A 12,489-nucleotide genomic window follows, 5' to 3' on the forward strand; every position below is an offset into this window, starting at 1 on the left:
GTGAGCAAACCAAACCTTCAATGCTCGATCCAACCTAAGGCATCCTTCTGGAGCCACTTTTGGTGAGGCTGCCACATCGAGCCAGTCAGATGCCAAAGGTGCTAGAGGGACAGTCATTGCCACCTCGGAAAATCATCTAGTGCTAACATCTCAAAGAAAATCATCTAGTGCTAACATCTCAAAGCTGAGGTCTACCTATGTTCTGGAAAACCTTCAGGACTCTTTTCCTTTCTCCAGTGCCTTGGATCCAAGGGCTCAAATGGATAAGATTGAGAGCAGTGATGAAGTCCCGCACATCCAGCTAAATTTGGTTAGTTTCAGTCATGTTGCAATCTGGCTATCCCTGCCCACTCAGAGCAAATTTGTTATAGATGAGGCTGAGGTGCACAGGCCTCTTACAACTAGTAGGAGATTAATTTACAAATTACACTCCTATTGCCCCAGCCTGAGTGAACTTATCTTTGTATTAAAAGATGACGTTCATTGTCACCACCACCAAGAGAGGGATCTATTTTCCTTTTGGGACATGTTGTGAAATTTGGAAAGGTTCTGTGGTTAGCTATGAGCAGATAAACATTTTATAGCAATTGAAAGTGGGCAAGGTAGCAGGCTCAGATGAGTTTGACCTCAGAAAATTGAGAGGCTGAAGCTGCCTCCCTAACTGTTCCATCATGCATTGTAGTTGGGACTGAACTGAATTTTAACAGTAGCTGTGTTTTAACTGGACCCCTCAACATGATTGATTTTTGTAGTTTAGGCAAGACTAGAACCATATGTTTTGATCATACTTATTTAAAAGGCCAACTCCACATTTCTTAGAGGCTTCCTTTGAGATCAAAGTCGATTCAGAAGTTAAACGATGCTGTCGCCCTTGGTGAGCAGATAGTAGTGCTCTTATTCACAATGCTGAAGCATGTTCACGAGTGTGTTTTCATTTGGGAAATAAATGTAATGCAATGATTCTGTGTACGATTCCTATCATAGCCTTCTAACCCTTCTTTTCCAGAGTCAAGACGACAGATTTGCTTTCATTGCAGAATGGTATGACCCGAATGCTTCGCTCTTTCGACGTTACGAACTCTTGTATTATCCGAAAGATGGTTCCGTTGAAATGGTAAAAACTTTTTTATATTATCATAAGCATATTTTTCAGCTACACCGTTTGGAAGTTGGTAAGCCACAACCCATAGGATGGTTTTAATTTGGAAATGGTAAATGTAAAGAGATTTTTAAAATTTGTTTGCTCTGTTTCTAAAATTAAACAAACTCAGGAGAATCTAGGGACTAACCTCCTTATTTATTGATTTATTTTGTAAAGCTTGCACAGTTGCCAACATTTGAAAATGTATCCAGAGAGAATTGTCCTAATAGGCCCGGGGTGACAATAACCTTTCCTGCAAATGCTGGTGAAATTAGGTTAACTGTATAGAAATATTTGGTCTATAAACTGAAAATTTCCAAAGTGTTTTTAATCATCTTAGCTCTTAGCACACCCAACAGCCACACAGTTCTGCATTTTGACAGCTTGTCAGTACTTGATGATAACTTGACACAGACGCAAATGTCAGAGTGGGTGCTCAACTCGCCATCCGTATTGGAACTGGGGAAGCAAAAATGCCCATATATAACCTGTGGTGGGAGAAGCTCTGTGTGACCGGGATCCCAGTGGGGGCCAGCTGAGGTCACTCAATTAGGGTGAACTGCAAAGAATGGGGCAGTCAATCCCCAAAGCTGGTGGATATTTCAATACTTAGATTTACCAAGCCAGCACAAAACAGCTTCTTTATTACCTCACCGGTTGCCCAGAAACCAACAACACAGTTTCCTTAAAGTAACCTAGCCTCAGGCCTCCATCCAGATACCCAAGTCAAATATGATGAAGATTTCTGAACATCTTATTTCATCATATAAAAGAAAATGTTCTACCAATCCCAAAGGATCGGACACATTACCTCCCAGGTTAGTGAATATTCCAGATCTTACCCAGATACACACTACAGCCAATTCTTAAGTAAACTAAAATTTATTAAAAAAGAAAAGGGAGAGAGTATGGTTAAAAGATCAATATACACACAGATATAGATTCAATGCTTGAGGTTCAGATTCATAGCAGAGATGGCGCGTTTTGTAGTTGTAAAGAATTTAGTCCATAGGTTCTAGTCCAATGACCAATATCCTATCCAGGGTGTACCAGCTTAACTGGGATCTCATCGTGCAACTCAAACTTCCCCTGATGAAGCTTAAGCAGATCTGAGATAAACAGGATCAGGATCCAGGGATCTTTTATACAATTTCAAGCCACCTTTGACAAGTTGGAGTCCCTTGAGGAACAATACGTAATTAGGGCGACTTTGAAGCAGGTCCATCACTGGTACTTAGCTATATGAATTAACATAAGGCAACTGCCTGTTTTTCCACCATTCACAGAAAATTTGCTATACATTTCAAAGAGAGATTAATACAATGATATCCTGTATCTACAATTCATTTAAATGCTGGGATGTTCTTTTCATCTCTGAATTATCAGAAAACAGCATAGACAGGGACTATTGATTACATTGTTAACCACTACCCATATATATGTAAATACACAAAAACACAAACATTATCTCCCCCACGTCTTTAAGGGTTAAATTTGAGTCATTTTGTTTTGCAAGATGTTTAACCCTTTCTGGCCATGTGTCATGCTCTGCTGTTCAGATTTTGGGATCAATTTGGACTGGTGTTGTGATGTGGTGTATGGACCTCTCACTGATGAGGAAGGTGCCAGATAGACCCTAGGGGCAGGGCTTTCCCACCCCTCTGGCTTTGTCAATTACGTATGATAGGCAGGAGGCCTGTAAAAGAGAGGAAACTGCAGTCAGGTGAGGGGAAGGAGCTTGTTTGCCAAGCAGTAGACTGCTGGCCTGACTTCTGGAGCCACAGGGGAAACTCTCATCCAGGAGGTCTTCACCCCAACTGTACAGGGAGTGCTGCAAGCTGCCAGGGAGAGACTTAAGAAGGCTACAAGGGATAGAGGCCCCTTGTAAGAAGCAAGGAACTAGGATCTGTGCCAGAGCCACACAGTGAAGTAACTGGGTGTGGACAGGTTCTCTCACCATTGGAGACAGAAACTTCAGGGGACTCCTTTACAAGTGTCTTAAAATTTGGATGCTCTTCTGAATTTAGATAAGTCCCTACTATGTCAGGTAACCAATCCCCACTGGATCACCTCTTCTGTCAATGGGCTCTGCCTCATCTCTACCTATTGTTGTCTTTCTGAGGAAATGGATGGTTGCTTGTTATTCCCTTGGACATATCTGGAGAGAGGATAGGTGGCAACCGGGAGGCAAATTTCCTTTTGGAGGTGATGAATTATTTGACCTCTTCATCCCTCCTTGTAAGAATCCCCCCACCACCGATGCCTCTCCTTAACCACCCCTACGCCATGCATGGGGCTGAAGCTGCTGAGGGTTTATTGTGCGGAAATGAGGCTTTCTAGTTCTCAGCTTTCCTTCCCTCCTTTTCCTTACTGTGCTATGCTTCTTGGCTGTTCCTGGGGAAAAGGGGAAACTGGTAGAGGAAGCAGTGAAAATATTGGAGAGGCAGATTCTAGCTACATAGCAGGAGGAGTGGCCTCTCTTGGCTGTGGAAGAGTTTGGCAGGGTTTTTTGTTTTTTGTCCCAGTAGCCCACAACAAAAAAGGATACCAGGGAGTGCTGTGAGCAAATTGGATCTGTTGGCAAATATTCATGCTTGGTTCTCAGAATTTGGCATCATTTGAAACCTTACAGGTTAATCCTAAACAATTTATTGCTTGGAATAGGAGTTATGTAGATGATTGCCTTAATAAGAGAAGGCTTATTTTTTTTTTTAAAAACTCACAAGAAAACATAGATTGTTAGCAAACATTATTTCATTTCCACTAAACTTGCTTCTTCAGGCAAAGTGTGAGAGACAGAGGGAGAAATAAAACTGCAAGCTGTATTTACCAAATCTAAGTAACGTTGATCTATTGTTTACCCACTTTGTGGCTCATCATTATGTTTTAAATAGGGTTTATAAATATATCCAGGCATTCATGCCAAAAAATAAACCCCTAACAGGTGGATGAGGAAATATCATCTTCAGGCTTTTTTCATCCATGTCACTTCTACTACTTGGTAATTAGTGCAAAATAACCGGAACACATTTTTTTTCTCTGCTAGGGTTGAACTGAGCTAGGAAATATGCAAGTGTCAGGGTTTTGAAGATTATTGATTTAATTATATCTGAAAATACAAGTCTTGAACAAGTCAGGCAGTAATATACAGCAGAATTCAAGGGACTATTTTATTATTTTACCATCTCATCAACTGTTAGAATATAGGATGTCAACTAATGCAAAGGACAAAGAGGGGTTTCATTCTGAATAGTGATGAGGAACCTCAAAAAGTTCAGAGTGAGGTAGTCCACCTTGCCAAAATGGATGCTTATCAGAACTATTCTGACCTTTTCAGTATGCAGAATTGGGCTGTGAATTTCACAAGAGCAGACTGTCCTGTGAGACTTCTATTGAGTCTAGTCAGAATCTGGAAATGGGAGAAAAATGTATCCAGACACTTCAGAATATCAAAAAAAATCACTTTGGTTCTAAAAATGGGCAAAAGTTTTGCATTTTCACAAAATCTGATGGTTGGTATAGCTTTGTGGTGGAGGGTGGGAAGGGGAAGTTTTGGCTGAGAACAGCAGACCAGACCCCTACTGTTACAGAAGTGCCTTGGGATCTTTAATATCTGCATGCAGCTGAAAGGAAGCTGTTGCTTTTAAGATGTCCTCTGATGCTTTGACAGCTCACCCAGTAAACTTTCTGGAACTTACTGCATTTTCCTCAGAAAGATTAAGTGCTGAGTTGACATTACTAGGATTTTTCAACTGTGCTTTTAGGGAGTCAGAATGTTTCAAACCCCCTTCTAAGGCCCTTAATCCAGTCCTCTGCCCCCTGCCCTTTTGAGTCTTGTACAATACAAACTGATTGTGTAATATTACTGAGATGATGCCTTGAGGATACCTGTTACAGCATGTGACATGAGCAGTTCTGGTTTGGGTTATAGAACTGTGGGACAGTGTAGTTCTCCTGGGCAAACTGTCAGTGAGACTCCCTATAATTCAGACTGGACATACAGGGTACCAGAGCAAATTACTGCAATTCAGAATAACACAAGCAAGTTAAAAATTGGCAAATTCTAAGACGTTTTTCCCTTGGGCTGAGTGATGTCTTGCTTGGGGTACCCAGAACTCTGAGCTACTGTGCTACCCCTCGCAGCCTCAGCAAGTGAGATCCTTGTTGCTGCTAAGCTATGTGGTCAGCTCCCTGACATACCAGCTCATCTGCCTTGCCAGCAAACTTTTCAGGACTCTGCCACTCCAAACCTTGCCTTGCAGGTAACAATCAGCGAACCCCAGTTTCTGAGGTCCCCAGACACGTCTCTCTGCTGGGGCCAGTCCCTCTACTGGATACTCACAGGAGTTAAGTTCACTACCTCCAAAGAGACAGAACGCTCACCAGTCTGTCAGTTTAGCTGAAGACTCTTACACAGCATTCACATAATTTTTGTAATAAAACAAGAATAAGTTTATTAAGAAAGAAAAGAAATTTAAGTGATCATAAGAAAGCATAAAAGAAATAAGCATGGTTATAAGTAAAACAAAACATGCTTTCTAGGGACTAAAACTGAATTCATCTTTGTCTAAGCAGGTTTCTCACCTATAGTCAGTTTCCAGGTACTCTTGTCTTCCAGGCCAAGAGGATCCAGCTTTCATAGGCTCTGAAGGCACTGAACCCTAAATCCCCTCAATGGTGGATAACCAAAATGGCTTTTTGCTTGTCTTTATATTCCCCAAAGTTCCTTGACTCTGTTTCAAGAGCCAGGAATGCTTCCTGGGGTTCAGATTACATCCCTTGTTGTGATTAAGTGGTCTGGTCCCCTACTTGTTAGCTTGATGTCTTTGTTTACCTTATATGTAAATGTACATGTAATGTCCTCTGTCTGTTATCAAGCTGATCAGACAAGTAAATACACATTCCTTTGTGTAGGACAGGCTGGACTTATATGCTTCCTTCCAAGCATATTATAAGAACATATTTCCAGGATACATTTATAACTCTTTGTATACACCGGGACCAGACTGTTATCGGCTTGTAAATGGTACCTTACATGACACTTTGACACCAGTAGTTTGGGGGCAATGAGCATGTCAGCCTGATGTGAGTTATAGTATGTTGTGCCCCCTGGCAACTGGTATTGAGGGGCTCCCAGTATCACCGGCCGATAGTTAAAATGGAACAAATTTATAATAGTTGGTTTCATCTCATGACCTTTTCTATTGTACATGCAAACTCAAAGGGTTAGAAATTCAGTGAATCTATCAACCTCACTGGATCCCATAATACTTTTGAAGCTGCTCTAAAACAGAATAGAATTTATTTTGAATTTGCTCATTGTTTAATCATCCTCTTTAGCTTCTTGGTGATCTTCCTTCTCTCTGCAGTATGATGTGAAGAACCATCGCACCTTTCTGAAACGCACAAAATATGATGACTTACACCTAGAAGATTTATTTGTAGGCAACAAAGTTACTGTCTTTTCACGTCACCTTTCCCTAGTAGACTACGGGGATCAATACACAGCCCGCAAGTTGGGTAGCCACAAAGAAAGGTAAGATGATGTGGTCTCTGAAGTTCTTTTGGTATTTGCTATCCACAAAACTGTTTATGCAGGTGAGTTTTTCAAACTAATTGTCTTTCTCGGGAGGGATCAGAGAGGGTTTCTACAGCTGATGAGGTGGGATGATGGGAGGGTATATCTGCTGATTTGCATTTTGGGCAAGGAGATTTGGCAGGTTTGATCACTGGAAGCAAGAGAGAGCAGTCCATCCCCTGTCGTCAAACTTATGATCTTTCCTGTTGTTACACCCTCCAGATCACACCTTCCCATAGATATAAACTGCTCCCCATTCCAATTCTGGAGCAAAGTTCAGCTTTGTTACAGTTTTGTAACCCCAGTGATGTGCACTAATGTTGATTTCAGTGGAGCTGAATGGGTGTAGCTTAGGGCAGAATTTCAACCTTGGTATGTGCTGGGCTTACAGGGAATGAACCTTGCAAAAGTCATTGACTGTTTCTTGCAGGGACAAAGCACAGGCCTTGTGATCCAACAGCAACTCTTTACCAAGTGATGTGTTTTATACATCAGCTTGTAGTAGCAGTTACAAGCATCTCTCTTTTTATTGTTTTTATCCAGCCTCCACTGCTTTTCCTGCAGTAAAGGAGATACTGAAACATTTCAAAGAAAAAATCCAAGGCTAGGTGGTGGTGGGGGCAAGAAAACTTATAGGGCCGGATCCTCAGCTGGTGAAAATTGGAGCTATGCTAATTTGCACTATCTGAGGATCAGACTCATAAGCTCATTCCAGTTGAGACTGCATGACAGGAGAGGTTTGCTTTGGAGAACACCTCTGGAAAAAACATATGGGCCAAATTCTGCACTTAGTTATGTTGCTACATACCTGGATTGACTTCAGTGGAGTTACTCTCTGAATGTGCACTAGTATCACTGAGACCAGAGTTTAGCCCAATATTGTTAAGCAAAACGCTCATTACCCTTTCTAGATTGCTGTTCTTAACACTGGTAAGCCCGCTACTAGCTCTGTTTTTGTGTGTTGTTTTTAAAGAGCTATAAGCAGGATTTTAAAACTTATATTTTAATCAAAATAACACTGATAAGGTTGAAAAGTTGAACATTTACCATTCCCTCACCCACTAAAAAATATTGCCACTGAGATGACTACAGTAACAGCCTTCCAAAATAAGGTCTCTGGGCATGTTGCCTATCGGTTGGAATCAGGGCCGGCTCCAGGCACCAGTGTAGCAAGCAGGTGCCTAGGGCGGCCAATGAAGAGGTGGGTGGCATGTCTGGCCGTTTGGCGGCAATTCAGCGGTGGGGCCGTCACTCCCTCTCAGAGCGAAGGACCTGCCACTGAATTGCTGCCAATCACGATCGCGGCTTTTTTTTTTTTTTTTTCTGCTTGGGGCAGCAAAAACGCTAGAGCCGGCCCTGGTTGGAATTGGAGTAGTGGGAGGGAGGGTATGAAAGAGAAAGATTGTGTTTCAGGACTCTTGGGTTATATTTAGAGCCCTGTGATTCCTTTTTTGTTTTATTTTTCAGGAATTTTGTGTTGTTTCGTTTTATCCACTCTGGGGGTAGGAGGAGGGTTGGGTCCTGCCCTGGTCTGGGGAAGAAGGCTCGGGGAGAGGGAATCCTCCCACTGGGGCAAGTGGAAGGCTTGGGGAGGAAGTCTGCAGAGTGAACCCCCCCACTGCACTCACCCCATAGTGGCAGCTGCTTTGCTGCAGGGCTTGGCCGGGCTCCCCACTGCAGGTGTTGCAACCTGGCACATGGGATCACAGCATAGTTCAGGCTTGGCCCAGTTACCTTTCTGTCATCATGACGGAGGGGCAGCTGGGCCCCAGAGTTGAGTGAGTGGCACTTTATTTCATTTTATACATTGTTTTTCGGTATTTGTGTTGTTTTGCATTTGCAAAAAACACGAGGCTCTATTATGTTTCTGGTTTTATGAATCAACTCTGTGACCTTGGGCAAGTCACTTAGGCCTGGCCTACATACAACTTTTATACCAGTGTAATTTTTTTGGTTAGAGGGGTAAATTTTTACTGATGTACTATACCTGAATAAGCCCTAGTGTGGGTGCAATTACAGCAGTATAAAGGTGCCTTATATGGGAATTGTTTATTCCACTTCTCATATAGGAATAGCTACACTGGAATACAACAGCTTTATACCAATGTGGATGCAGTTTATACTAGGAAGATTGTACTGCTTTATACTCTTCTATTTTAAAACAGTACAAATTTTGTGCCTAGACAAGCCCTTAATCTCTCATTTTCCCCATCTGTAAAATGGGGTTGATAATACTTACCATGCCCGTCTTTAGCTGTAGAAGAGACAGTGTTATAATTTATTCAAAATGACTTCCATTGAAATCTACCTTAGGCAGTCATCAAAGGGATCAGCAAAATCCAATTTCAAGCAGAGGTTGGCTTTCGATGGTTTCGATGGGGGCAAGTGGCTGGTTATGGGGAGTTGCCTGTTAGGGATAGTCCTTAGTGCAGGTTTCATGACAGTGACAGAAGGGGAAAAAGAGGAATTTTACAAGAGAGGATGAAATGAGCATCATCAAAGATAAAGAATGTGCAACTGGACAATTTTGCTGTTGATGCACGAGGCAGAATAATCTTCACCTTGTTCTGCAATAGTCCTGCATGGCCCATACAGCTAGCAAAAGGAAACATAGGCTCAAGTTTGCAAAACTTACACATACTTTGGTCACTAGAGAAGCATGTGCAAAATGCTCAGTGAGTACTCCAGGCTAGACTGGCATCTGCACATCAAGCATCTTGCACTTTCTGAAACTGGGGCCTTTGATTTTGTCAGTAAAATGAGCCAGTATGACTCCAGACACATACAGGGAATTGATCTGGTGTGGGGGGAAGAAAAGGCTGATTTTTACATAGTCCTTTTTCTGATTGTAATTGCACTTTAAGTTAAAACTTCCCTGTATGGACAACTTAAAATCTATCCAGTTCCAAAAAGTGACTTTAAAGTAGTTTCAGGTTCTACACTTGCCTCTGAGTCCCCCAGACAATTTATTTATTGGCTTTACAGCCATGTTTATTTATTTAAATGCTTTTTTTTTTCTTTTCCCCCTTTCCACTGTTAACTGAAAGACCCACGCCAACAAGGAAACTGACTAGGGAACTTAACTAAACACACAGTGCTGTCAAATGCACAAAGTAAATAAAATTGGAAAAAATAGAGAATTTTCCCCTCTAATCTTTCACTTGTAGTGATCTTGGATGGTGCTTAACACCAGTTAAACATTTTTCAGACAAGTTTTTTTTTTTTTTTTTTAAAGAGGACCATGAGGCTTTCAGTGTATTCAGTTACCATAACTGGTTTAAAAAAATTATTAGAATGCTCATGACAAACCAGAAATTCCAGATTATTTTATTGATTTAGTAAATCATTAATGTGCTTCCAGTCATTTACCATATTTAACATTTCCTCCCCTCCACAGCATAAGATTTTGTACTTGTAATAGTCCTTCTATTAAAAAAAAATAAACACCAGCCTTAGCCACAGCATACATTGTGTTTTATGCACCAGATATCATTCTTATGATCACTTACTATCTCTCTTTTCAATAACCACAACAGATTCACATTCAGATTTACTGTGTGACACAAAGTAGCTGAGTCTAGTTTTTAATTCCTTTTCCTTTGTTCCCAGATGTAACTGTTCCCTAATGCACTTGTGTGGACTCACCTGTCAGAACCCTAAAACATATTGCTAATTAAAACTACAAATAGATCACATGGATCCAAAATCCAATCTCAGGAACAAACCTCAGCGTGCTGGATCATAGCACTTTCTACCCTGCACACCTCCATGAAAAATGCAGTGAAAATACTATTACAAACCACCGCTGACAGATGTTTATTTCAGCTAGTACTGAAGATAATGGTTCACCATATAGTATTTCACTGCATGTTGCTAGCAATTAAGGATCTACTATCAAAGTCTGAAATCCGCAAAGTAAACGATAGATTATTCTAGGATTAAACCCCTCCTCTCTGATAGTCTATATAACTTCATCAACACAAACAAAAAACCCCTAGACAAACATTCTGAAGGGAAATGCTAGCTTCAAACTGAATAGAAATTCCTGGTCAAACAACTGGATCCTTTCTAGCATCTTAACCAATCAATCTTGTTTGCATCATTGCACTGTTTCTGGTAGACATGCACCTTAATCAGATCCACAGATCTGAGCATCCTGATCTTTGGGGAAGTTTACATTTGACTGTGAATTTTGCAGCTTAGGTCTATCCCTTCCTCTGCCCCACCAGGAGTATCAGATTTATTTCCACCTCCCTTCTAACATTTCCTGTGTTCATTCTCTGTAAAACCTTGGGTGATGGCTGGAGTGTTATTTTTTTCTCCACAGCATCTGCAACTTCGATATCTTTTAGTGATCAGAGCAAATGGAATGGTACTTTGTCAATTTCCCCTAATTTCAGCATGTTATTTCCAGTTAGAACAAATTGTAGCATACACGGAAGCTGTCTTCTCCAGTATGCTGGGAAATAAAATGAGCAAACTGGCAGCATCTGTCTCCTCTATATAGATGCAATGCTATAAAGGAAAAATTCAGTCTTGAATATCTTCCATTGCTGGAGATGGTATAAAAGACAGAAGAGCCCCACTGGATTTTCAGATTCCAAGCAGAGTTTGTGGTACAGGCGGTTCAATAATAAATCATCTGTTGATTTGTAAGCTTGATCACATTGATGCTGACTCACTGTGAGAATAAATAATGGAAGCACACAGTGTCATTTTACAGAGTTCCTGTTATGCTGCTTACTTTTTATGATTAATAATTAATTTAGTACTGACCGTGCACTTGGTGCTGTACAAAACAGAATGATAAAAACAATCCTGGCTCCCAAGTGCTTAGAGTATAAAAGATAATTGCAGAGAAGACCGGATGAACTGGATGTTTTGATTTCTCTCATAATATAGTTCTTATCCATAAAATAGAGATAATGCTTCCTTTATCCTGCCTTTTTAGACTATTAGCTCTTTGGAAGAGAGCTCCTGTGTTTGTACAGTACCTAACATGATGGGACCTCTAGGCATTACTATAATACAAATAAGGATCTCTCTCTTTTTTTTTTTTTACAAGCTTTGTGGAAGAAGCACAATTTTTATGGAAGGATTTGAATAGGAAGAGCGTAGCCGCTTGTTGATCACGAGGCCACTCTGTGCATAAAGAGCAATGTGAATAAACAGGCAGAAATGGAAGAGGGAAAAGGGAACAAATGGGATGTTAAGGCTTGCTTTGCTGGAGTGTGATGGGGGTGGGAGGACATGATGGAAAGATATCTCAACCTCTAGCATGAAATAGTTTCACTTTATAAATCAAATAAATATACTATTTGCACTTCTATAGCCCCTTCTATCTAAAGATCTCAACGTGGTGTGCATTCACCAGAAAATTAGGCTTTCACATTCTCAGCAGTAACCACATTCAGACAAAAAGAACAGGAGTACTTGTGGCACCTTAGAGACTAACAAATTTATTTGAGCATAAGCTTTTGTGGGCTATAGCCCACTTCTTCGGATGCATAGAGTGGAACATACAGTAAGAAGATATTTATACATACAGAGAACATGAAAAGGTGGAAGTACCCATACCAACTGTAAGAGGCTAATTAATTAAGAGAAGCTATTATCAGCAGAGGAGAAAAACTCACAAAGGTACATGGACTTTTTGTTATAAAGGATTGCCCTATTGTGAGACTTAGCATAGATACATGCTACCATATCTGGAGTTGCAGATATTTTAGATAACACAGAGATTCCATATGTACTGCTGACCATGCCACAG

The 12,489-nt window shown here is 40.9% G+C and overlaps 1 protein-coding gene across 3 annotated transcripts in view; it reads left to right on the forward strand.

Annotated features, from left to right (window-relative positions):
- Nucleotides 1–12,489, forward strand: part of NME7 (NME/NM23 family member 7) — a 172,685-nt gene that overhangs the window by 46,136 nt on the left and 114,060 nt on the right. For all 3 annotated transcript variants that reach the window (XR_004648150.1, XR_004648151.1, XM_034789633.1), the window contains exons 2-3: nucleotides 1,007–1,114; nucleotides 6,511–6,677. Coding sequence is in view for 1 of the 3 variants with exons in the window: in XM_034789633.1 (XP_034645524.1) it covers nucleotides 1,007–1,114; nucleotides 6,511–6,677 (275 nt within the window). In the remaining 2 variants the exon portion in view is untranslated. The remainder of the gene's footprint in view (nucleotides 1–1,006; nucleotides 1,115–6,510; nucleotides 6,678–12,489) is intronic.

Source organism: Trachemys scripta, chromosome 1 (assembly GCF_013100865.1).
Source record: "Trachemys scripta elegans isolate TJP31775 chromosome 1, CAS_Tse_1.0, whole genome shotgun sequence".
Classification (NCBI taxonomy): domain Eukaryota; kingdom Metazoa; phylum Chordata; order Testudines; family Emydidae; genus Trachemys; species Trachemys scripta.